Source organism: Scyliorhinus torazame, chromosome 2 (assembly GCF_047496885.1).
Source record: "Scyliorhinus torazame isolate Kashiwa2021f chromosome 2, sScyTor2.1, whole genome shotgun sequence".
In the NCBI taxonomy this organism is placed as follows: domain Eukaryota; kingdom Metazoa; phylum Chordata; class Chondrichthyes; order Carcharhiniformes; family Scyliorhinidae; genus Scyliorhinus; species Scyliorhinus torazame.
In genome coordinates, this window is record NC_092708.1 from 318,780,982 (window position 1) to 318,806,912 (window position 25,931).

The 25,931-nt window shown below is 42.1% G+C and overlaps 1 protein-coding gene across 3 annotated transcripts in view; it reads left to right on the plus strand.

Moving 5' to 3' along the window:
* exoc5 (exocyst complex component 5) overlaps positions 1 to 25,931 on the plus strand; it is a 95,237-nt gene that overhangs the window by 50,526 nt on the left and 18,780 nt on the right. For all 3 annotated transcript variants that reach the window (XM_072489531.1, XM_072489535.1, XM_072489540.1), the window contains 9 exons: positions 2,134 to 2,198; positions 3,065 to 3,093; positions 3,451 to 3,560; positions 5,268 to 5,312; positions 5,482 to 5,622; positions 11,050 to 11,132; positions 14,709 to 14,918; positions 24,453 to 24,600; positions 24,806 to 24,914. In XM_072489531.1, coding sequence (XP_072345632.1) covers positions 2,134 to 2,198; positions 3,065 to 3,093; positions 3,451 to 3,560; positions 5,268 to 5,312; positions 5,482 to 5,622; positions 11,050 to 11,132; positions 14,709 to 14,918; positions 24,453 to 24,600; positions 24,806 to 24,914 — 940 coding nt within the window. The remainder of the gene's footprint in view (positions 1 to 2,133; positions 2,199 to 3,064; positions 3,094 to 3,450; positions 3,561 to 5,267; positions 5,313 to 5,481; positions 5,623 to 11,049; positions 11,133 to 14,708; positions 14,919 to 24,452; positions 24,601 to 24,805; positions 24,915 to 25,931) is intronic.

Below are 25,931 nucleotides of genomic sequence, written 5' to 3' on the forward strand. Positions count from 1 at the left end.
TTACAAGCTGCTACCATGACTTAGCACGGTCAGACTTCAAACCACTGAGAGTCTAAACTTTTCAAAGACTCTAACAGTTTCATTGTTCAGAAATGTAAATTAAAAGTGGTAACCTGCAGAGTGCTGATAAAGCATTTGTTGGTATTTTTTTTCATTTTATTTTCCAATTTTGCTAATGAAGTTAAGAATTTTGGCTCTTGGCTTAATCATATTCACATGGATAAAGAAGTGAGATTCCATTCTCCCCACTTTTCGTTATTTTTAATTGAATTCTATTGTGTGGCTGAAGAATTTTAATAAAAATGTATCAGCAGCATAAATGAGGACTAAATTGGTATTAAGAAGAAATAATTACATTTTGGAAGGCAAAATCTATAATGTGCTTCAGCAATGGTTACATTTTTAGGGTACTGTATTTTAACCTTCAATTCACAACTACTGGCAATAAAGTCACATTGTTTTTGTTTATATGTATATGCATTATCTGGCTAAATGAGCATAATGGAGAAGCACCTAACATGTCCACTGCTTGCTCCATCCACTTGCTGTCACTCTTAACAAAGTTTAGGAGCGTGTATCCCAAAGTCGAAAGCACTCCTCCCCACCCACCCACCAACATGCTTCTCAATCTATTTTCATAGAGTCATGAAAGTCAAACTAAAACAGCTGCTGGCAACTTAGCGTATCTATAGAAAGAGCCCAATGAAGCCACAAGAACTGTTCTCTATGGCATTCATTAAGGATAAGGAAGCACTTGGCAATAGATGTAACAGAAATAACAGTTGGAAGATTAATAACTTTGTTTGGGAAATCACAGACTGACCACCAAAGCAAAGAAGAACATGATGTAAAAAATCAGGGGAAGCAGAATGTAGAATTGCACCTACCCATATGTGGTCTGGCAGCATTAAATAGTCCAATTAAATAAGTAGTGCAACTGTTTGAGATTCACCCCCCCCCCCCCCCCCCCCCCGCGTACCTGCCACACAAATTCTTGCATCACACCCCTTCCACTACCCCCCAGACAGTTATGGATCTGCACGCCCTCGACTGAAAAGTGATAGTTGCCCCACTGCTTCTGCTGAAATGATGCATTGACACTATTCTTGCCTATATCTATCAGAATTACAAATACCCTCCACCCCCCCCCCCCCCCCAAACTGTACTGGAGTGCAACCCTCCTCACTACAAAGATCTCCCCAAAAACAGAGTGGAAATTATTGCCCACCTTCTTTCAATGAAGAAGCCCCACCCCACAACTGAAGAACTGCACCCACTTTCTTCCCATTACCCCCACCAAACATTGTATACATACTCAAGCAGACATCATGCCACCCCCTCTCCCTGACTTACCACCATCATCATCAAAGATTTGAGCAGAGGTGGGTTATAGAATGAAAGACTTGCATTTTTGATGTACCTTTCGCAGGATATCCCAATAGTGCTTTGCGGCAAATAAAGTACTTTTGAAGTGTAGCCACTGCTATAATGTAATTAGTGTTGTAAATTATTCTCAATCAACATCAACATCTGGACTGTTTTTACTTATTCCTTTCATGGAATATTCATTGTTTCCATTAACTGAAAACCTTTGGTTAGAAGGAAGCTGAGCGTCATGAAGATGTGATACAGTGAAATGAAACCATCAGTGTTGTATATTCTTGATTCTCAAACTGAAATATTAGCATTTTGAAAGCACAAAAAAATTGAAATACTGTTGTACTTGTTTTCTGTGCAAGTGTAAGAGTAGTGCACAGCTCTGATGGCTGACTCAGTGCCATTAGTAATCTGCAACCCTTCTCTAAACTCTACATCTTCATGATGCACAACTTGCGAGCCCCTCTACTGACCAGTTTGACCTAATGAGGTTGCAAAGGAAGAGCATTAATCACCTTCATTATATGTGCGCAGATTGTTTTTTATAGCTCTGTTTCTAAGCTTTTGATTTTACTTTGAATCGCAAAATTGCTCTTTGGACAATATGATGAGAGATTGTATTCTTCACTAAACATATTCCGTTTGAGGAAAAGAAAGATCTTTAAATTTTATATTTTTGCTATCTAATTAGAACTCTTGATTTTTTTTTTTTTTTTGAATTATTTCATAATTAAATGTTACCATTTGTTACTTCAGATTAAGGAAGCAGCTGACATAATTCAGAAGTTGCACCTCATTGCTCAAGAACTGCCCTTTGACAGGTGAGCAAATCAATCAAAATAGAATTTCATTATATAACTTCTAAGTTGGTAGACACTTGAATGAAATTTACATGTGATTGCTTATTAAAACAGGATTTTTAAAGAATAAGCCATGTTAACAAAGTAACTGTACATGGCAATCAAGTGGTGTTTTCTCTCCTCTGTTTCATGTAAATGGCGTTCAGGATTCGGGATTCACTACAGCAATATATTGAGAATAAAATGTTTAACCAGTGAGATCACGGCTCTTATGTTTCAAATGTGTTGATTTAAGGATAAGGAGATTTGTTTTGGATCCAAAAGTTAATTTATCTTCTCTGAGTGCACAGTCTTGCACAGGTTTAAGAATTAATAAGAAAATAATAGGGAAGAGTTACAGATCACTTTGTTAAAAGTCGGCATTGAGCATATTCTAACAGCAGTTGACCATCGTAAAACTTAAAGGCATGTCAGCAGAAGAATCTCCAGCTGCAACGACTGCATTAGCTGACCACATTAGTGATGTCCAGGTCTTGGAGTCTGATAGCAAGAACAGTTGTCTTAGTACCAGGTAGATACTGGGAGTGGTCGTCATACCAAGATAAGCTACAAGCCTCTGCAAAGAGTGAAGGTGTAAGTGCGTGACTAATACAAGATGTACCCATTTTGGTAAAATCTACGTGCAATGTCAGATCGAAATTTAAACAATGTCTGTATACGTGCGAGACATGGTACAAAAATGTGCAGTTTTTCTGTAAATAGCAGAGTTTGGATCAGCTGTTGGTTGATCCAGCTCTCCCTCCATTTGCTCTGAGTCTCCTGTGATTGTGCGTTAGAAATCAGCAGTAATGATATCTTATGGAGTATTTTTTTTTCATTCCTTCTAGATTTGCAGAAGTGAAGTCAAAAATTGCAAGTGAGTTCTTGTAACTATATTTATGTCCTGTAACTATTATAAAGAAACCTCAGACACTAATGTTGTCCCAGTGTGCTTTGATATTTTGTAGTTGACTTTTTGTGGTAAAATACAATAGATTGATGATAAGTCGAAGGATGTCCAGTAGTCATAAAACAGATTAGTTTTCAAATATTTGTGCCATATTATGTTTGAAAGATTTTCATTTTGACAAAGGTAGTAATGATGCTATCTTAAAAGTATATACAATATTCCTATCAAAAGTCTGAGAATATGTTACCTCTTAATGATTTAATAAGATGATTTTCAGACCTCGAGTACCAAACAAAGTAAAAGATGATTTATGACCTTTTCTAGGTAAATATCATGACTTGGAATGCCAGTTGATTCAGGAATTTAAAAGTGCACAGAAGAGAGGTGAAATTTCCAGAATGCATGAAGTTGCATCAGTTTTACTACATTTTAAGGTATTCATTTTAAGTTTAACTGTAGTTGTCTAACTATACTATCCTACGGATTGATCTGCAGAAGCAGAAAATTGAAGTTTAGACTAATCTCAGTATATTGGAAACAAAATCAATCCAAAAGTTCAATTTTAGTTGGACAACAAAAGTATGCTTTATAGCTGTTGGAATAACTTAATTGAAACCTGTAAATAATGCTAGAGTCTGCAATTGGTAGAGTTCAGGACTTCACATATTATACGCACCCATGACACACACACACATGTGCGCGCACCTAGGCATGTAGAAGAAGTTGAGATTAAATTAAAAGGCATTGAAAAGCACACAAGGCCATTTAGTGGGTAAAGTTAATCAAGATAATTTGATGTTCATAATCTTTTAATTTTTCCCCTTCATACTTGGGATTATTCAGTTAGAGGGACAAACAAAGTGATTGGAAAACCAATCAGAAAACCTTCTGGTCTCTCATAACTGTGGTTAATTGTATTTGCTCTTTCGCTTGCTGCAAGGAATTTAAGCCCATGTATTGAACAGTTACTGATAACTTAAATTTACCTCTGGTTTAATCCTTAACCACAATCTTACTCTCTCTTATTTTGAAAGTAATTTCCATATTTACTTTTAGTGCATCATCTGGCCATTATACCTCTAAGATCATCTCTGAGATGTTTTCTTTCAAGGCTGAAAACTGAAGTACCTCTGATCTTTTCTCAATTCAGACCTCCAATGCTGGAGATCAATTTCATGTTTCTCCTCTTCTGCAACGAGTTCCAAAAGCTTTCAACTCTTGAATTAATTTCTTACACATTCCCAAAGTTTCCCCAAATCCCCACAGGTTTGAAGGGATTTTCAGTCTCTGTTAGATGTCTCTGAAAGAGGTTGATCAGGCAGGAATTTCCCTTCTGAAGGGAAGGTTGACTGCTGTTCATTTATTATAGCACAGGTAGTCTTCGAGTATGCTCTTGATTTTTAAAAAATTATTATACAGGGAGCTTATTGTACAGGGAGTGAAGCGAGACTAATTGGTTTTTAGTTGCTGTTGCCTGTTTTGTCACCCTTGGACCACAGATCAACCATTATCTGACTGAATGGCAGGACAGGCTAGGGGGACTGACTGGCCTACTCCTGTTCCTATGTTCTTATCTACTTCACTTGCTAATATTTCATGCCCGTAACACTTCCATCTCTACTTCAGTCTCTTTAATATTAATTTCTATCTCCTAACTGTGTCAATCTCTCCCATCCATCTCATTCTTGTCAATTTCTCATATCTACCTACTTCAATATGGACTTCATATTTTCAAAAGGCAAAATACTGTGGATGCTGCATGTCTGAAATATTAACAGAAAATACTAGAAATACTCTGCAGGTCAGGCAGCATCTGTGGAGAGAGAAAAATGCAGATATGCCTGACCTGAGTTTTCAGCATTTCGTGTTTTATGCTGCGTATCCATGCCAGCCTCGCGTGTATGCGTGTGTGTGTGTATACGTGCATATGTGTGTGCATGCAGTTTAATGTATAAATTAGTTATCTCGCTAACAAAATATTAATCTATTGTTTGCAATTGATTTTTAAATGAGTAACTGAGGGACATTCACTACTCTTATGGGAACCCATTGCAATCAAGGAACTAAGAATTACAGTTTTTATAGAATATTTGCTTTCATTTTGCCCTTGTGAAATATAGTATCTATTTTCTCTCTTTCAGGGATATTCTCACTGTGTGGATGTATATATAAAACAGTGCCAGGAGGTAATCTGTTGTAATCCATCTTCTGTGCGGTCGTTTTATTTCCTTCTGTTAAATGTTCAACAGTTTTTTCTTTGTGCAAAATATATTTTCAACTCTAACTGTAATTTACTGTAATATCTTAATCCATTGGATTCCATGATTTGTAACATTTAAGATGTTTTCTGTGTAGGTCACATATTTCAGGAATGATTTATTTGAAGATACAGCCACATTATGCCAACGGGTAAATAAAGAAGTTCGTGAAGTCTTCAGCAGCCCAGAGAATGTGATGGCCAAACTTATACAAAACGTTTTTGAGATTAAACTTCAGGTAAAATTTTACTATTGCGCATTCAATTTAAAATAATTTTAACAGCCCAGCCGTGTTAACAACCCAACTCATGCCCTAACTGATGCAAAGAATGGCTGTAACAAAGATTGATGCCATTTCACCCATTGTAACTGTCGGGTCTCTGCTGGAGCCATTCATCCAAGTCCCACTTTCCCACATTTTCCCCATAACCCTGCAATTTCTTTCCTCTCCAAATAATCATCCAATTCTCTTCTGAAGGCTTTGGTTAAATATGCCTCCACTCATTGCATAAAGGACTCACATGATGAAAGAGCTGCGCTCCGAAAGCTATTGGGCGAAATTCTCCCCCAACGGCGCGATGTCCGCCGACTGGCGTCAAAGACGGTGCCAATCAGACGGGCGTCGCGCCGGCCCAAAGGTGGCGGAACATTGAGGGGCTAGGCCGACGCCGGAGGGATTTCTGCCCCGCCAGCTGGCGGAAATGGCGTTTGTTGCCCCGCCAGCTGGCGAGGAAATGCGGCGCATGCGCGGGAGCGTCAGCGGCCGCTGTCAGTTTCCCGGCGCATGCGCGGGAGCATCAGCGGCCGCTGTCAGTTTCCCGCGCATGCGCAGTGGGGAGCGTCTCTTCCGCCTACGCCATGGTGGAGGCGGAGGCGGAAGGGAAAGAGTGCCCCCACGGCACAGGCCCGCCCGCAGATCGGTGGGCCCCGATCGCGGGCCAGGCCACCGTGGGGGCACCCCCGGGGTCAGATCGCCCCGCGCCCCCCCCCCCCCAGAACCCCGGAGCCCGCCCACACCGCCTGGTCCCGCCGGTAAATACCAGGTTTGATTTACGCCGGCGGGACAGGCAATTTCTGGGCGGGACTTCAGCCCATCCGGGCCGGAGAATCCAGTGGGGGGTCCCGCCAACTGGCGCGGCCCGATTCCCGCCCCCGCCCAATCTCCGGTACCGGAGACTTCGGCGGGGGCGGGGGCGGGATTCACAGCGGCCAACGGCCATTCTCCGACCCGGCGGGGGGTCGGAGAATGACGCCCATTGACTCCAAACAAACTTTAACCTGGTGTTGTAAGACTTCCTGCTGTGCCCACCCCAGTTCAACGCCGGCATCTCCACACCATGCTTAAAATTGGTTTTACTCATGTCACCATTGCTTCATTTGCCAGTCACCTTAAATCAGTGCTTCTTGATCCTTCACCAATGGGAATAGATTTTCTCTATTTCTGTCCAGACACCTCTATCAAATCTTATCTTACTTTTCCCTTCTTCAGGAACAGCCCCAGATTCTTCAATCTATTCATGTTATTAAAGTTCCTCATTCCTGGAATCATTTTCGGCAATCTTCTCTGCACCTTCTCTAATGCCTTCACAAACTTTATCGTATGCTGCCCAGAACTGGACACTACTTCAGTTGAGGCTGAACCAGTGTTTCATATGGGTTATCACAACCTACTTGGTTTTGAACTCGTATGCGCCTATTTATAAACCCCAAGATCCTGTATGCTTTACTAACCACTTTCTCAACCTGCCCTGTTACCTTCAAAGATCTGTGCACATCTACCCATTGTTCCCTCTGCCCCTTTAGAACCGTACTAGTTGTTTACTTTTTTGACATGTATGAGCCAATCTTTGACCTTGATATTGTTGTACCAAGGAACAAAATTATTTTAAGGCACCAACCCATTGGTTGCATTAACCTGGTAGAGAATCTCATTTTTATAAGAGGTGAGTTTCCTACTATACATCCGTGCCATCATCAAGAACACCTACTTCCATCCCTGTAACATCTTGCAGTTCTTTCCCTGTCTCAGCTCATTTGTTACTGAAACCCTGATTCATGGCTTTGCTACCTCTTGGCTTTTGACTCTTGCAATGTTCTCCTGGCTCTCGTCCCACTTTCTACCCTACATAAACTTGAAGTCATTCAAAATGCTTCTGCCCATGTTCTAACTTGAGGCAAATCCTGTTCATCCATCACACCTGCACTTGCTAACCTACACTAGCAGCATCACCATTTTAATTCTCCTCATTGTTCTTAAATCCATTGCTTCATTCCTTACATTCTCTGTAAGCTCTTTCAACCCTGCAACTGTCTCATGTCTCTACATTTCCTTGCCCTCCCCAACCCTTTATAACACTCATTAAAAGTTAACCTTTGAACAAACACTTGAGCTCCAGCCCTTCCATAGCTCCGGGTCAAATTTTGTTTAAAAACATATCTGTGAAGTGCATTGAAATGCTTCATTAAACAAAAGGTACCATCTCAACGAAAGTTACTTATATTGTTTAATTTGGATAAAATATTCAATATTTAATTTTTGTTGTTAACTGTCTGAAAGAACTTTAGTCCTATTTTTGTCACTCCAAATAATTTCACCTCCCATGTCGTATTAAACTAGCTTACATGTTTTGCCGTTCAATGCACGTCACGGGAGTGATTTTCAAAAAAAAGACAGTAAAAAAGGAGATGACGGGGAGTTAGGGTATTAAAGGATTTGTTTCTGTGGGGCCGGTTTGGGAGGCTGGAGGAGCTGGGGGAGAAATATGGGTTGGGGCAGGGAGAGATGTTTAGATGTATGCAGGTCCGAGATTTTGCTAGGAAGGAGGTACAGGGCTTTCCGATGGCGCCGTCCCCACACCTGACGGCAGGGGGAATGGAGAAGAGGGTGGTGTCAGCGATTTATGGGGTGATTCTGGGAGAAGATAAGGTATCGCTGGAGGGGATTAAGGCAAAGTGGGAGGAAGAGTTGGGGGAGGGTATGGAGGAGGAGTTGTGGTGTATGGTGTGAGGTGCTCCGGAGGGTGAATGCTTCAGCTTTGTGCGCGATGTTGGGGCTGATACAGATGAAGGTGGTGTATAGGGCGCACCTCACAAGGATGAGGATGAGCTGATTCTTTGAAGGGGTAGAGAATGTTTGTGATGAGGGGGGTGCCTGCAAATCATGTTCATATGTTTTGGTCCTGTCGAAAACTGGAGGGGTATTGGAGGAGGTCTTCAGGGAAATCTTGAAGGTGGTGCACGTGAGACACGAACCAGGTCCCCTAGAAGCCATATTCAGGATGTTGGATCGCCCGGGGTTGGAAACTGGTGCGGAGGCAGATGTCTTTGCCTTCGCCTCGCCGATTGCTTGAAGGCGCGTCCTGTTGGGGTGGAGGTCAGCTTCTCCACCCTGTGCCTCAGCACCTGCTGGAGTTCTTGACACTCAAGAGACAGTGAAGTTTGAGTTGAGGGGAAGGATGGAAGGATTGTCCAACTCATGGGCTTTGTTGATCATGCATTTTCAAGAATTGGATGTCATCGAACATTGGTGGGGGAGGCGTTTGGAATACATACGTTATTGGTGATTATGTATGGGTTGACGGTGGATTCCTGATTCTTTTTCTTTGGTGTTTGTATTTAAAATGTTGTGGGCTGTTTTGGGGTGGGGGGATAAAGGGATTGTTGGCCAGGGGATTGCCATTGTATTTGTTTCTGTTGATTATTTGTTGGTGGGTGTAAATTTGATGATAAATGTGAAAAAGGAGAAGTTTAGATGACCTCAAGTTTATAAAGGGTGGAAGATGGGAGGCTGGCCAGCAATGTGTAGGAAAATTCATTTTTAAAGATTGCAAAGGCATGGATGAGGGTTTCAGCAGCTGATGAGCTGAGGGAGGAATGAAGACAGACAAACATTGTTACAGAAGTGGATGTCAATATTCCTGATAATGGAACAAATACTGGGTCAGAGTCAAATGGGATGCCAGGGTTGCAAAATATCTGTTTCGTCCTTGAGGGCAGGCAGAGAGATGTAGTCAGAAGCAACAAATGAAGTTTGTGTTGTGGACTGAAGAATGGCTCCTATTTCGTGGCATTGTCTTGACTTTGTTATGCTTCGTGCCTGTAACATAAGTATGTTTGTCTCCTATTTCCAAACAAAAACACACATTTTAACAATAGTAAACATTTGACGATTTAGATATTCGGTTTAGAAATCTTGATGACACTCAAACCAATTATCTTTTGTGACACATTGCCAGTCTTTAATTAACCTGAAATGTTCCTTTTGCATCAGCACTGTTACTTAGTAAGACATTTAACTAATTTGTTTCTCAAAAGTAAATTAAAACATTGAGCATTTTACCACTGTTTGTGTTATCACCGTAAGAAGTTTTACAACACCAGGTTAAAGTCCACAGGTTTGTTTCAAATCACTAGCTTTCGGAGCGCTGCTCCTTCCTCAGGTGAATGAAGAGGTCTGTTCCAGAAACATGTATATAGACAGATTCAAAGATGCCAGGCAATGCTTGGAATGCGAGCATTAGCAGGTGATTAAATCTTTACAGATCCAGAGATGGGGTAACCCCAGGTTAAAGAGGTGTGAATTGTGTCAAGCCAGGACAGTTGGTAGGATTTCACAGGCCAGGTGGTGGGGGATGAATGTAATGCGATATGAATCCCAGGTCCCGGTTGAGGCCGCACTCATGTGGGCGGAACTTGGCTATAAGTGTCTGCTCGGTGGTTCTGCGTTGTCGCGCGTCCTGAAGGCCGCCTTGGAGAACGTTTACCTGGAGATCAGAGGCTGAATGCCCTTGACTGCTGAAGTGTTCCCCGACTGGAAGGGAACATTCCTGCCTGGTGATTGTCGCACGATGTCCGTTCATTCGTTGTCGCAGCGTCTGCATGGTCTCGCCAATGTACCACGCTTCGGGACATCCTTTCCTGCAGCGTATGAGGTAGACAACGTTGGCCGAGTCGCACGAGTATGTACTGCGTACCTGGTGGGTGGTGTTCTCACGTGTAATGGTGGTATCCATGTCGATGATCTGGCACGTCTTGCAGAGATTGCCATGGCAGGGTTGTGTGGTGTCGTGGTCACTGTTCTGAAGGCTGAGTAGTTTACTGAGTGCGGCCTCAACCGGGACCTGGGATTCATGCCGCATTACGTTCATCCCCCACCATCTGGCCTGCAAAATCCTACCAACTGTCCTGGCTTGACACAATTCACACCTCTTTAACCTGGGGTTACCCCATCTCTGGATCTGTAAAGATTTATTACCTGCTAATGCTCGCATTCCAAGCATTGCCTGGCATCTTTGAATCTGTCTGTGTGTGTGTGTGTGTGTGTACATAATATATATATATATATATATGTATATATATGTATATATATGTATATGTATGTTTCTGGAACATACCTCTTCATTCACCTGAGGAAGGAGCAGCGCTCCGAAAGCTAGTGACATCGAAACAAACCTGTTGGACTTTAACCTGGTGTTGTAAAACTTCTTACTGTGCTCACCCCAGTTCAACGCCGGCATCTCCACATCATGTGTTATCACCTGCAGAGGTGATTATTTGCTGTGCACTTTCACTGATGTTGGACTCAGTTTATTGTCATTTGCTGGTCGTAGATTACATATCCAAAATTCTAGATTTGGAAATAATTGTCTTTTGCATATCTGTTTAGGGTTTTATCCGAGATCGTTTAGAAGAATGCAAAAGGTCTGATGCAGAACAATACTTAAAGAATCTGTATGACCTATATACAAGGTAAGACGTTACCACATTATACACCTTTTTAGTTAGAAGAAGCTCATACTTGTGTTTCAAGTATTGTGCCTAAAAAAAGTATTCATGGCTCATTTTCAAAAATGTTTTTAAGTGTCAGTCATTGACTCAACTAATTAAGATATTACATTCCCATGAAACCTCGCAAATGGCAAAATCGCAATGGAGAAACATGCTTTTGAATGGGACTCAATTAGATAGGTTCCAGCATTCGTTTGGGCAGTTTGAGTACTCTAAAATAACCTGTGTTTCTCTTCGCTGAAGCTGTTAAACGTGTATACTCCACATCTTTGCTTTATGTTTCCGAATTTCAGCATTGGCAAATTTATTCTTTACCCATTTAAAAATCCCGGTCAAATGAAAACTAGAAGAATCCAGGGCTAACAAGGGTAAAATACATCGTGAAAAATCCCTCTCCAATTTCCCACCCAAGTCACATGAACCAAGAATTATAAAGATTTATAAAGACACCTACATTCAATAGTGTGTGATTCCTGTCCTTGGCAGGAACTAGTCTGCTTCCCTCTGAAAGTATTCCGAGAATCGGCACCTACCATACCAGCCTGTGTTATATTCCAAAGCCTCACGACCAAGACAAATCTGATTAACAGCCATTGTAAAATAAAAGATCTTTTTCAAAATTAATTAATAATGAAGCTGATATCTTAGGTACACCCTTTGAGCAAAGCTCGAATATGGGATCGGTTAATTTACACTATCAAAGAATCAGTACAGAGATTCGGACATTTCGAACATCGATAAACAAAATATAGCTTAGGTGATGGGGGATGATGCGCTTTACATAGTACAAGCATCAGTAAGTAAAAATGGGAACACTGAAGTATCGCTAGGCCGGACTTTACTGTATTGCTTCCCATGGTGCATATTGGAATTTGTATGGGGGTGGGGAAGAGGTGAACTAATAATCCTCAAATGTAAAGAGATACTTTTTTTCTTGGGATCATAGATTAACAGCCTGCAAAAGATTTTCCATCCTCGTTTTGGCTTAAAATGAAGTTTTACCAGTGGCATGATTGTGCTGTATATGTTGAGATCAATTACTTAAATCCGGAGATATTTTTATCTCGTTTTCCAAAGTACAGTATTGCATAGTATTTGTAAACTTGTCTCAGCTATATTGTAGGAAGTAACTCAACTTCAAAATGTATCTAGCCTTTTGTTGCTACAGGATATCCCGTTTACAGTTATTGAACTAGTTTTGAAGCGTAGTCATTGTTGTAATTTAGGGAACACATCAGAAAATTTGCACACAGCAAGCTCTCTCAAATAGCAGTGTGATAATTACCAGATGATCTGTTTTTGTGATGTTGATTGAGAACTAAATGTTATCTAGGGCACTGGGGACAACTTCTTTGACACTTCTTTGAAATAATGCCATGGGATCTTTACCCTTCACCTGAGAAGGCCAGTAGTGCCTCGGTTAATGTTTCTTCCAAAAGACCGAAGCACCTCTGAAAGTGCCGCACTTGCTCAGTATTAAAGCAGCCTTCATTCTTTTGTGCTCAAATTCTAAAGTTGAACCTGAAGAACTTAAGTGTGCCAACGACTTAACTGCTGTTGACATAAAGTACTTACCAAGCTATTTGTTCACAGTGTAAATTTGATGCTGAAAAAGGACACCACAAAGCTATCCTTTGAGATTATGGCTATCCTGATCTTCTTATTCGTTCTGTGTCCCGAGTAGTCATGAATGGGCCTAATTTTGTCATTTTTGGACTTGAAATATCCAGTCTACCCTTATTACCATGGAAGGGTTAAGTATATCAAACATTTGGGCAACAGGTGAAGCTAGCCCTTTCATGCTGCTACTATGCAGTCGCAACTGAAGTGGTATTTTCCACTAACAGAATTCGGCTGTTAAGCCAAAAGGACGGTCTGCCTAATGCAAAAGGAATTTCACTGCTGGTGTGATGCCAGGAATGTAGGCCATTCATCCCAATGGCAGGTGGTTTGTAGCAAACAGCGCATCTCTCTGTACTCAACCAGCCCACACTTACTAAACTTCAAATATAATCATAGAATCTCTACAGTGCAGAGGAAGGCCATTCGGCCCATCATGTCTGCCCCGACCCTCTGAAAGAGCACTTTACACGGACTCACTCCCCTGCACTATCCATGCAATCCCACCTAGGGGTAATTTAACATAGCCAATCCACCTAGCCTGCACATCTTTCGACTGTGGGGAAAAAACTGGAGCATCCGTCAGAAACCCACGCAGACACGGGAAGAAGTGCAAACTCCACCCAGTGACCAGAGGTCGAAATCAAACCCGGGTCCCTGGTGCTGTGAGGCAGCAGTGCTAACCACTGTGTCGCGGTGCCGCCCATTAATGTCTAATGTTAGATGTGATTCCGTGACTGCACTTGCTGAACAATCCGAATGTGCTAAGAATTACACTAACAATCAAGTTAAGATTATCAGTTGGGTTTGCAATGCAGTTCCATTATTTTTAATAGAAGCTGGGACCTGCTCCTCTGCAGGCAAAAGGAACCTGTTCAGGCAATGTGACTTTTTTAAATTAAAGATAAGGGTGGGAAACAATAGTTTCCTGGTGCATTCTCAATGGCAAACTCTCAACCAATTGGAGTAAGCTCATCCAATCAATCAACAGCCTTTTCTCATGGAGCATAAATTGTTGCTCCCTTTGAAATTTAGCATTCTTGTGTCTGTCCTGAGTGCAAGATGAAAAGCTTTGACAGCATGTCTCTCTTTTTCAGCAAAATTGAAGCTGAAAAGTTAATTCAAATTAAATTGCAGGCATAAGAAAACGGGGAAAGTGGTTCAACCAGGGAAAGGAAAACTGAAATCAAAGATTGTCTCCATACATAGTGACCATTTTATGGAATGGGACTTCCTGATAGAATTGAGAAGATAAAAACGTAATACTTATTTAAGAAACAGTTGGATATTGCAATGAGGGACATACAGGTCCTTGTGGAGGGCTGACTGAAAGGAAACAGCCTTCCTTGACTGCAGATGTCTTGTAACAATGGCCATTGCTACTTGTTGGGGAATTATGTCAATATCAGCACTTGTACTGCAGTTACAAACTTTGAGTATTAATCCCCTTCATTCAGGTTGATGACTGCACTTCAAGCTGTTGTTTCATAACATGAAAGCTAGTAAACTGCTTTTGTATTTGCACATTTTGCCTGAATTTCTTTTAATTTTCCTTGGTATGTGATCCGTATATTGGAGAACAAAACCCAAACACCAGAAACTCGCAAGACTTACTTTTAACAGATTACCCAGAGCCGCATAGTGGCACAGCATGTCGGTGCACTAATATACTGTGCCTTGAATTATGGAATATAGTTTTAAATTAAAACAAGCATGGCAGTATTATTTAAATCTCAGCTCAACTCTCAAGCATGTCAAGCTGGGTTAAAGTCACAAATGGAGGGGATACCTGAAAGTCAAATCAACTCGGTCTATTATCTAATAAAAATGCGCTCCAGCAGTTGGCAGAGTACTATTGGTCGGGGTTTGGGAGCAGGTAATAAAATGTAATATTTCTTGTGTGTTTCTGCCCCACAGGACCACAAATTTAGCAAGCAAGTTAGCAGAATTCGACCTTGGAACTGATAAACAGACCTTTCTGGCTAAGATGATCAAAGGCATTTTCATTTCATACCTGGAAAATTATATAGAAATTGAGACTGGGTACTTGAAAACTAGGAGTAGTATGGTGTTACAACGTTATTACGATTCCAAAAATCATCAAAAAAGGTCTTATGGCTCTGGAGGGTAAGTGGATTATTTGAAGCAAATTTTTAAGAAATTGATCATGGTTTTTAGTATTTTCTGACATCCTCAACACTTTTTACATTTTTTTTTTGGTTATTGCTACCCTCATTTTTAGATTGGGTACAAGATGAACTGTTTTGAGACTTCAGCTCTGAAATTAAAACTGACATAAATTGGGTCAAAATAAAGAGTTCTAAAATAAAACAGGAAGTACCAGAAATGCTCAGCAAGTCTGGCAACATCTGTGGAGAGAGGAGCAGAGTTAACATTTCAGGGTGGTGACCCTTGGAAAGAACTGGAGTGCTTAGAGATAGAGGTTTTTAAAGCCAGGCAGTGGAAATGGAGAGAAGGGTGGGGTAAGAGCAAACAGGGAGGTCTGTGATAAAATGGAAGGTTGGAAAAGTTAAATGAGAAAAGAGATGATGGTGAAAGGCAAAGAGAGATAGTAATGGGACAAAATGTGTGTCTAGAGGAGAGGTGTAAATGGGAAGACAGGATCCCCACCACCAGCTACCATAGTAAAAAGGACAGGTGTTATGGTCTGAAATTGTTGAACTCAAAACCATAAATTAAGTGTCGAGTGTATGAGGTGAAAGTGTGACTTGTACTTTAGAGATGAAGTAAACCAGACAATACTCATTTAAGTCTTGGTGACTGACCAAGTCTTGATGAGACTTGACCAATACTCCCTGTAATGTTTTGTTTGTGGCCACTTCATTTTGACATCTGGTACTGTTAAATTTTCAACAACCAGCCTTGTACATTACCTAACAGGACAATTTCTGAGCAGCCTTCTCAGAAATCCAACCTTTGACCTCCTCCCTCCACCATCCCAAATTCATTCCCCTCTTTTCCAAATGTTTGAATCCCACCAAACAGATTTCTGCCCCTGCCACAATACAGGACGAGGCTTATCGAAGTCACAAATTATATCTCAATTCTGCAACTCATCCGCTTCATTCTGGATCACAACGTCTTCACCTTCGACAACAAGTTCTTCATCCAGACGCACGGAACAGCCATGGGGACCAAATTCGCACCCCAATACGCCAACATCTTCATGCACAAGTTTGCACAGGACCTACTCACCGCACAGGACCTTCAACCGATGTTATACACCAGATACATCGATGACATTTTTTTCCTTTGGACCCATGGTGAAGAATCACCGAAACGACTACACGATGACATTAAGTTCCATCCAACCATCAGACTCACCATGGACTACTCTCCAAAATCAGTTGCATTCTTGGACACACTCGTCTCCATCAAGGACGGTCACCTCAGCACGTCGCTTTACCTCAAACCCACGGATAACCTCATGATGCTCCACTTCTCCAGCTTCCACCCTAAAAAAAACTTTAAAGAAGCCATCCCCTATGGACAAGCGCTCCGTATACACAGGATCTGCTCAGACGAGGAGGAGCGTAACCGACATCTACAGACGTTGAAAGATGCCCTCGTACGAACAGGATATGGCACTCGACTCATCGATCGACAGTTCCAACGCGCCACAGTGAAAAACCGGACCGACCTCCTCAGAAGACAAACATGGGACACCAGCGACAGAATACCCTTCGTCGCCCAGTACTTCCCCGGAGCGGAGAAACTACAACATCTTCTTCACAGCCTTCAACACGTCATTGATGACGATGAACATCTTGCCAAGGTCATCCCCACACCCCCACTACTTGCGTTCAAACAACCGCGCAACCTCAAACAAACCATTGTTTGCAGCAAACTACCCAGTCTTCAGAACAGTGACCACGACACCACACAACCCTGTCATGGCAATCTCTGCAAGACGTGCCAGAATGTTCCCTTCCAGTCGGGAAACATTTCAGCAGTCAAGGGCATTCTGCCTCTGATCTCCGGGTAAGCGTTCTCCAAGGCGGCCGTCAGGACCCGTGACAACGCAGAATCGCCGAGCAGAAACTTATAGCCAAGTTCTGCCCACATGAGTGCGGCCTCACCCGGGACCTGGGATTCATGTCGCATTACATTCATCCCCCACCATCTGGCCTGCAAAATCCTACCAACTGTCCTGGCTTGATACAATTTACACCTCTTTAACCTGGGGTTACCCCATCTCTGGATCTGTAAAGATTTAATCACCCGCTAATGCTCGCATTCCTAGCATTGTTTGGCATCTTTGAATTTGTCAATATATGTGTTTCTGGAACAGACCTCTGCATTCACCTGAGGAAGGAGCAGCGCTCCGAAAGCTAGTGACATCGAAACAAACCTGTTGGACTTTAACCTGGTGTTGTAAGACTTCATACTGTGCTCACCCCAGTCCAACGCCGGCATCTCCACATCACAAATTATATCGTATGTGACTGTGACAAAGGTAAACTTTCCTTCCTCATCCTTCTTGGCCTGTCTGCAACCTTTAGCACAGCTGACCATCCCATCCTCCTCCTCAACGTCCCCACTCTTGTCCAGCTGGGTGAGACTGCTCTCTCCTGGTTTGATTCTTATGTAATCGTATCCAGAATATCATATGAAATTGTTTCTCTTCCCTACTCCTTCGTAGTTATTTCTGGTGTCACCAGACGCTTTATCCTTAGCCCCCTCCTGTTTCTCATCTGCATGCCTTCTGTCGGAGACACAATCTGAACAAAGAAAAGTACAGCACAGGAACAGGCCCTTCGGCCCTCCCAAGCCTGCGCCGACCATGCTGCCCGTCTAAACTAAAATCTTCTACACTTCATGGATCCGTACCCCTCTATTCCCATCCTATTCATGTATCTATCAAAGAACAAAAAAGTACAGCACAGGAACAGGCCCTTTGGCCCTCCAAGCCTGTGCCGACCATGCTGCCCATCTAAACTAAAATCTTCTACACTTCCTGGGTCCATATCCCTCTATTCCCATCCTATTCATGTATTTGTCAAGATGCCCCTTAAACGTCACTATCGTCCCTGCTTCCACCACCACCTCCGGCAGTGAGTTCCAGGCACCCACTACCCTCTGTGTAAAAATAAATAAATAAAAATTTAAAAAACTTACCTCGTACATCTCCTATAAACTTTGCCCCTCGCACCTCAAACCTATGCCCCTAGTAATTGACCCCTCTACCCTGGGAAAAAGTCTCTGACTATCCATTCTGTCTATGCCCCTCATAATTTTGTAGACCTCTATCAGGTCACCCCTCAACCTCTGTCATTCCAGTGAGAACAAACTGAGTTTATTCAACCTCTCCTCATAGCTAATGCTCTCCATACCAGGCAACATCCTGGTAAACCTCTTCTGCACCCTCTCTAAAGCCTCCACATCCTATGGTAGTGTGGCGACCAGAAATGAACACTGTTCTCCCAAGTGTGGCCTAACTAAGGTTCTATATAGCTGCAACCGGCCAATGAAGGCAAACATGCCGTATGCATTCTTGACTACCTTCTCCACCTGTGTTGCCCCTTTCAGTGACCTGTGGACCTGTACACCAAGATCTCTCTGACTGTCAATATTCTTGAAGATTCTATCATTCACTGTATATTCCTTACCTGTATTAGACCTTCCAAAATGCATTACCTCACATTTGTCCGGATTAAACTCCATCTGCCATCTCCACCCAAGTCTCCAAATGATCTAAATCCTGCTGTATCCTCTGACAGTCCTCATCACTATCCGCAAATCCACCAACCTTTTGTGTTGTCCGAAAACTTACTAATCAGACCAGTTACATTTTCCTCCAAATCATTTATATATACTACAAACAGCAAAGGTCCCAGCACCGGTCCCTGCGGAACACCACCAGTCACAGCTCTCCAATCAGAAAAGCACCCTTCCATTGCTACTCTCTGCCTTCTATGACCTGGCCAGTTCTGTATCCATCTTGCCAGCTCACCTCTGATCCTGTGTGACTTCACCTTTTGTACCAGTCTGCCATGGGGGACCTTGTCAAAGGCCTTACTGAAGTCTATATAGACAACATCCACTGTCCTACCTGCATCAATCATCTTTGTGACCTCCTCGAAAAACTCTATCAAGTTAGTGAGACACGACCTCCCCTTCACAAAACCGTGCTGCCTCTCCTAATACAAAAGTACAGAGTTTGTTTTCACATATGCATTGACTACATCCAGCTCTACCTCACTACCACCTCTCTCGACATCTCCAATGTTGTTACATTTTTGGACTGCTTGTCTGACATCCAGTACTAGAAGAGCAAAAATTTTGTTTCCATTAAATATTGGGAAGACTGAAACCATTGGTTTCTGTCCTCAATCCAAACTCCCTTCCTAAACTATCAACTCCATCTGTCTCCCTGTTAACACCCTAAGATTAAACCAGTCTGTGCACAACTGTGGTCACATTTGATCCCGAGATAAGCTCCCAATCTCATTTGTTCCATGACTAAGACAGCCTCTCTCCACCTCTGTAACATCGCCCGACTTCACCCCTGCTTCAGCTCAGCTGCTGCAGAAACTCTCCTTCATACCTTTGTGTCCTTTAGACGTGACTATTCCAACACGTTTCTTTTCTTGCTGGTCTCTCACATTTATAAGTGCGAGGTGATTCATTTTGGTAGGGAAAATTTGAATGCGGATTACAGGGTCAACGGCAGGGTTCTGAGGAATGTGGAGGAACAGCGAGATCTTGGTGTTCGTGTCCACAGATCTCTGAAGGTTGCCACTCAAGTGGATAGAGCCGTGAAGAAGGCCTATAGTGTGTTAGCGTTTATTAATGGGGGGCTTGAGTTTAAGAGCCGTGGGGTTATGCTGCAACTGTACATGACCCTGGTAAGACCACATTTGGAGTATTGTGTGCAGTTCTGGTCACCTCATTATAGGAAGGATGTGGAAGCATTGGAAAGGGTGCAAAGGAGATTTACCAGGATGCTGCCTGGTTTGGAGGATGGGTCTTATGAGGAAAGGTTGAGGGAGCTAGGGCTTTTCTCTTTGGAGCGGAGGAGGATGAGAGGCTACTTAATAGAGGTTTATAAAATGAAGAAGGGGTTAGATAGAGTGACGTTCAGAGACTATTTCCTCAGGTGGATGTAGCTGTTACAAGGGGGCATAACTATAAGGTTCAGGGTGGGAGATATAGGAGGGATGTCCGAGGTAGGTTCTTTACTCAGAGTGGTTAGGGTGTGGAATGGACTGGCTGCTGTGATAGTGGAGTCGGACACTTTAAGAACTTTCAAGCGGTTATTGGATAGGCACATGGAGCACACCAGAATGACAGGGAGTGGGATAGTTTGATCTTGGTTTCGGACAACACCTGGCACAACATCGAGGGCCGAATGGCCTGTTCTGTGCTGTACTGTTGTATGTTCTATTCTCCCTTCCGTAAACTTGAAGTCACCCAAAAACTCTGCTGCCAATGTCTTAACTTGCACCAAATCCCATTGACCTAGCACTCCTATGCTCGCTGACCTACATTGGCTCCTGGTCAAGCAAGTTATCATCCGTGTTGTCAGATCCTTCATGGTCTCCTACCTCCATATCTCGGGAATCACCTCGTCTCCCAGTATTTGGATGAGCTATCTGCATGATAATTCTGGCCTGTTGTTTATCCCAAATTTTAATTGTTCCACTGATTCTGGAACCAAAGGTTAGTTTGTTCAAAATATTAGTCTCACTCATGTAAAGAATTCTGATGTTTTGAACTTCCAAGACTGTAAATTTTTAAAATTCATTTATGGGATGTGGGCATCGTTGGCTCGGCAAGTATTTATTGCCCATCCCTAACTATTCTTGAGAACAGTAAGAAGGTTGACTCCCCTGATGAAGGAGCTTCGCTCCAAAAGCTAGTGATTTCAAACAAATCAGTTGGACTTTTAACCTGGTGTTGTAAGACTTTTTACAGTGCCCACCCCAGTCCAACGCCAGCATCTCCACATTATATTCTTGAGAAGGTGGTGGTGAGCTGTCTTCTTGAACCATAGCAGTCCTTGTGGCCTTGGTACACCTACAGTGCTGTTAGGGAGGGAGTTCCAGGATTTTGAACAAGCGTCAGTGAAGGAACAGCGATATATTTTAAGTCAGGATGGTGAGTGACTTGGAGGGGCACCTCCAGGTGGTGGTATTCCCATGTATCTGCTGCCCTTGTCCTTCCAGATGGTAGCTGTTTTGGGTTTGGAAGGTGCTGCTTAGTGAGCCTTGATGAGTTCCTATCGTGCATCTTGTATCTGATACACATTGCTGCTACTGTGAGCCGGTGATAGAAGGAGTGAATGTTTGTGGATGGGGAGCCAATCAAGCAAGCTGCTTTGGCCTGGATTGTGTCGAGCTTCTTGAGTGTTGCTGGAGCTGCATTCATCCAGGCAAGTGGAGATTATTCTATCACACTTCTGACTTGTACCTTGTAGATCGTGGACAGGATTTGGGGAGTCAGGAGATTAGTTAAATGCTGTAGGAATCCGAGCCTCTGATTTGCTCTTGTAGCCAAGATATTTATATGGCTGGTCAAGTTCAGTTTCTGGTCAATGGTAACCCCCAGGATGTTGTTAGTAAATGATTCAGCGATGATAATGCAATTGAATGTCTTGGGGTGATGGTTAGATTCTTTCTTGATGGGGATGGTCATTGCCTGGCACTTGTATGGCATGAGTGTTATTAGCCTCTTATAAATCCAAGCCTGGACATTGTCCAGGCATTGCTGCATTTGGACATGCACTGCTTCAGTATCTTGAGGAGTTGCAAATGATGCTCAGTGTTGTGCAATAACCAGCAGCCATCCCAAATTTGATCTTATGATGGAAGGAAGGTCATTAATGCAGCAGCTGAAGATGGTTGGAACAATGACACTACCCTGCGGAACTCCTACGGTGCTCTCCTGGAACAAAAATGATTGACCTGCATCCACCACAACCATCTCCCTTTGTTCCAGTTATGACTCCGGCAAGTGGAGGCTTTTCCCCATGATTTCCATTGACTCCAGTTTTGCTTGGGCTCCTTGATGCTACACTAGGTCAAATGCTGCCTTGATGTCAAAGGCAGGCACTCTCACCTCACTGAGTTCAGCTCTTTTGTCCATGTTTGAACCAAGGCTGTAATGAGGGCAAGAGCTGAGTGGCCCTGCCGAAACCCAAACTGAGTGTGAATGAGCAGGTTATTGCTAAGCAGGTGCCGCTTGATAGCATTGTAGATGACCCCTTCCATCACTTCACTGATGATAGAAAGTAGATTGATGGGGCGGTAATTGGCCAGGTTGGATTGTCCTGCTATTTGTGTACAGGACATACCTGGGCAATTTTTCATATTGCCAAGTCGATGCCAGGGTTATAGCTGTACTGGAACAGATTTCTTCAATTGTTTTACGCTGAAGGTTTTGGTTGGAATAGATAATCTTTCTAGCCTTATCGACATAATTGAATTCAAAGTAATCTAGTTTTTTGAAGCACGATATGGTAGTACATGATCTCATCAAAGCTGCCTCAATGGCAAATTAAGTGTAAATCAGTTTATGAAGCTTGTAGCGAAACACTGAGTGATGTGTGAAACACAGTTTCAGATGAAGATTAAATTGGGCCATTCTCAAGTCGTGAAAGCGATATGCAACGGGTCAATACAAAAGAATGGTTTGGTGATTTCATTTCATTGCTCTTGGGCTATTTTTCTTCCAAATGACCCATTGTAAAAATTGTTTATTGCCATGGCAGTGATCACTTTCCTCCTTTGAGAAATAATTTTTAGTGGACCTCCTAGCTTGAATGGTGACTGCCAGTTCAGCCAAGTAAAATATTTCCTTAAAAATTGCTCATATTACACTTTCTGGACCAAATCCACGAAGATCTGCATATCCCTCTCTTTGCACTTTGTTAATATGCTTATTATTCAAGTCATTTATATCGCAATCAAACAATTTATCAGATTCATACAATAAAGGGCTCTTATCTTTGATAGGCAGCCATTTAAAGTGCCAATTTAATGATTATTTTGGTGACTGAGTTTGCTTCAGGCCTGACATCCAATTTGGATTTCACAGAAGAGTCTAGAAACCAGCTTAGCTTGTCTATACAGAAGCGCGTTTATGAATTTATCTAATTAAATACCATGACCTGAATGCACAGCAGGTGCACGCCATCACGATGTCCCCTTTTGTAATGCTTGGTATGTCTGTACAATTACATAATTAAATTTAAGGGACAGTGCTTTGAAAAAGCATTTGGAAATGCAGTACAGTGAAGTGTGAAGAAACTAATTTGTAATTTAATGCAGCTGATTTTTAAAGTTGTTGAGTTTGCCCAAGTGTGTATATTATCTGTATACATCGAAGTTTGTTTTCCCCATATTCACCTCTGCATTCTGTTGAATGGAAGAGTTATTCCTTTTAGATGAAAAGTCAATGCTTTGATTCAGCACACGCAAGTACTAACTTGCCTCATTGCAATTGCTGAATGGTTGTAGTGCTGCTTAAATGGCGAGGCATTTGGAGGCACTAGTAGTCTTTGGTCAACCTACCCCATTTATACATTGATTCATCCAAAATTATGTAAACTTGCCACTTGTGTTTCAAAGTGCTTCACCTAATTTTAGACAGACCTCAGAATTGGCTAGCACATTATGAAAGCTTTCTGTAAAGGCAGCACAGTGGTTAGCACTGTTGCTTCACAGCGCCAGGGTACCAGGTTCGATTCCCGGCTTAGGTCACTGTCTGTGCGGAGTCTGCACTTTCTCCCTGTGTCTGCATGGGTTTCCTCCGGGTGCTCCGGTTTCCCCCCACAGATGGCAGAGTTGATGGAAAATAATTTCAAATCATATTACACTTTATTAACTTCTCTGATCATTTTCATCTCTTGATCCAGGCCAGTTGATTAGGAAGATTGTTGAGAATGATTTTTTTTTTTCCCAATAAAATTTATTTCTGAAATTCCGGGGAGACCTGTATAGCCATGAACCAGTCAGGAAGTCCTGTGAATGTCCTCAAGTTTAGAGAAATAACTGTTTCATGTCTTGAAATGTCCACATGTAGTCGATTTCAAAGCAAGAATCCCATTATTACTTGTTGATATTCTAATTGTTGCGAGAGTGCGAGACACCATTCTCAAAATGGCAGCCACTATGGTTGACAAAATACTGTGCTAGAACCTCTCTTAAATAACTTCCACTGATCAGAAGCCCCACTTTAAGATGGAGTAATTAGGAGCAAACTATTTCAACAGGTAATTTTGTGGTCATGAAAATGTATTCAAGCGATGAAAGCTTTGGAGCCCTTCACACTAACACAGAGAGCATGAGAGCTGCACCCTGGCAGAGATCACATGAGAGTTAGACAGGGTTAAACAACCTGCAAAAAATGGATACAGGCCAAGGATCAGTAATTCTGTGCACTGAACTCAATTTTTTCAGGAAAAGATAGCTTCTGTTATGGCTATCATGTTACACAGATTCAAATGGCTACAAAATGTCACTTGCAAGCAGATCTGGCATCAGTATAATAAATTACTTAACACTGCATTCTCAAGTCTTTTTTTATTTTGCTATTTATATTTTTATACATGCTTGCCTTCTATGAATTAATACAGTTGCAAAGCTTTGTGAACCTAAATTGTGGATGATTTTGTGAAATAATGAATATATTTTGTAGGATTCAGGATCTAAAAGAGCGAATTCGCCAACGTACCAATTTACCACTGGGGCCAAGTATTGACACACATGGTGAGACTTTCCTGTCACAGGAAGTAGTTGTCAATCTTTTGCAGGAAACCAGACAGGCCTTTGAAAGGTGTCATAAGGTAAGAATTTTATTTTAAAAATCACTACATTTGAGATTGGAACTGTACGGTGGATTACAATAGTAGAGTATCACTGTTGATGGCTTCGCGTCTTCCATTTTGAAAATTCTTGTAGGTTATTGTGGAGAAATTTTTCTGTGGCAGCTCAATATAACTATATTAAGCAATGCTCACTTTTACTAATTATTTTTTTTTTAATATGTAGCTGTCTGACTCTTCTGATTTACCAAAGAATGCTTTTCGAATATTTACTATTCTCGTGGAGTATTTGTGTGTTGAGCATATTGACTATGCTCTAGAAATTGGACTTGCAGGTAAATGTTTCTCTATGCATGCTTTTAATTTCTTATTTTCGTAAAAATTTATCATCACTCAACTTCTGTTCCTAACCCCTATTTTAGCTGATGCTGTAAGTGATTTGATCACCTTGGACACTGTCAAATCTATTGTCATTGCTGCCTCATCAAAAATACAACCTTGATCCCTCTGCTGTCATTAACTGCTGTAACATCTCCAACTTTCTTCTCCAAAATCCTTGAGCATGTTGTCATCTCTTCCTGTACCTCCATATTTGAATCACTCCAATTAGATTTCCATTCTTGAGACTGAAATGGCCCTAACCAAAGTGATGACTGGCATCCTGCAAATGGGCCTTCCACATTCCCCTTGACCTCTCTGCAGCCTTTGGCACTGTTGGTCACATGATCTTTCTCCAAAGCCCTTTCTTGAATGCTGAGCTTGGTGAGACTGTTCTTGGCCTTAAACTTATCTGATCTTGTTTAGAGTGCCTCAATCAATGGCTTGTGTCTACTTTCTCTCTCCCTTTCCAAGGGGAACTATCCATGATTCCCCCTTTGCTCACCTGCACGTTTTCTCTTGGTAATGCCATCTGAATCAATGGCAATTAATATCCACACGTACGCTAATAACATTCTACTGAACATGCTCACTGTGTCTCAACTTCTTGAAATAACCTCTGTGTTGTTAAACTGCTTGTCTGAGATGCTGTCACATATTTGTCCGCGGCTGAACACAGAATAAAACAAAGCCACTGTCGTTGGTGTCTGGGCACCCTTACCATTGACTCCATCCGCCTACTTGGCCGCATTGAGATGGAACTAGGCCATTTGTAACCTCAGCATTCTATTTGAACCCAAATCTAATCTCTGACATCTCCATGACATCAATTGCCTCTTCCGTCCTTCAACCAATCTCATTCTAAAACTCTCATCCATGCCTTTGTCACTTCCAGACTCAAAAGCTCCAGTGTTCTATTGGTCAATATCCCATCTTCCATATACCTTAAATATGAACACTTACAAATTCTGTCA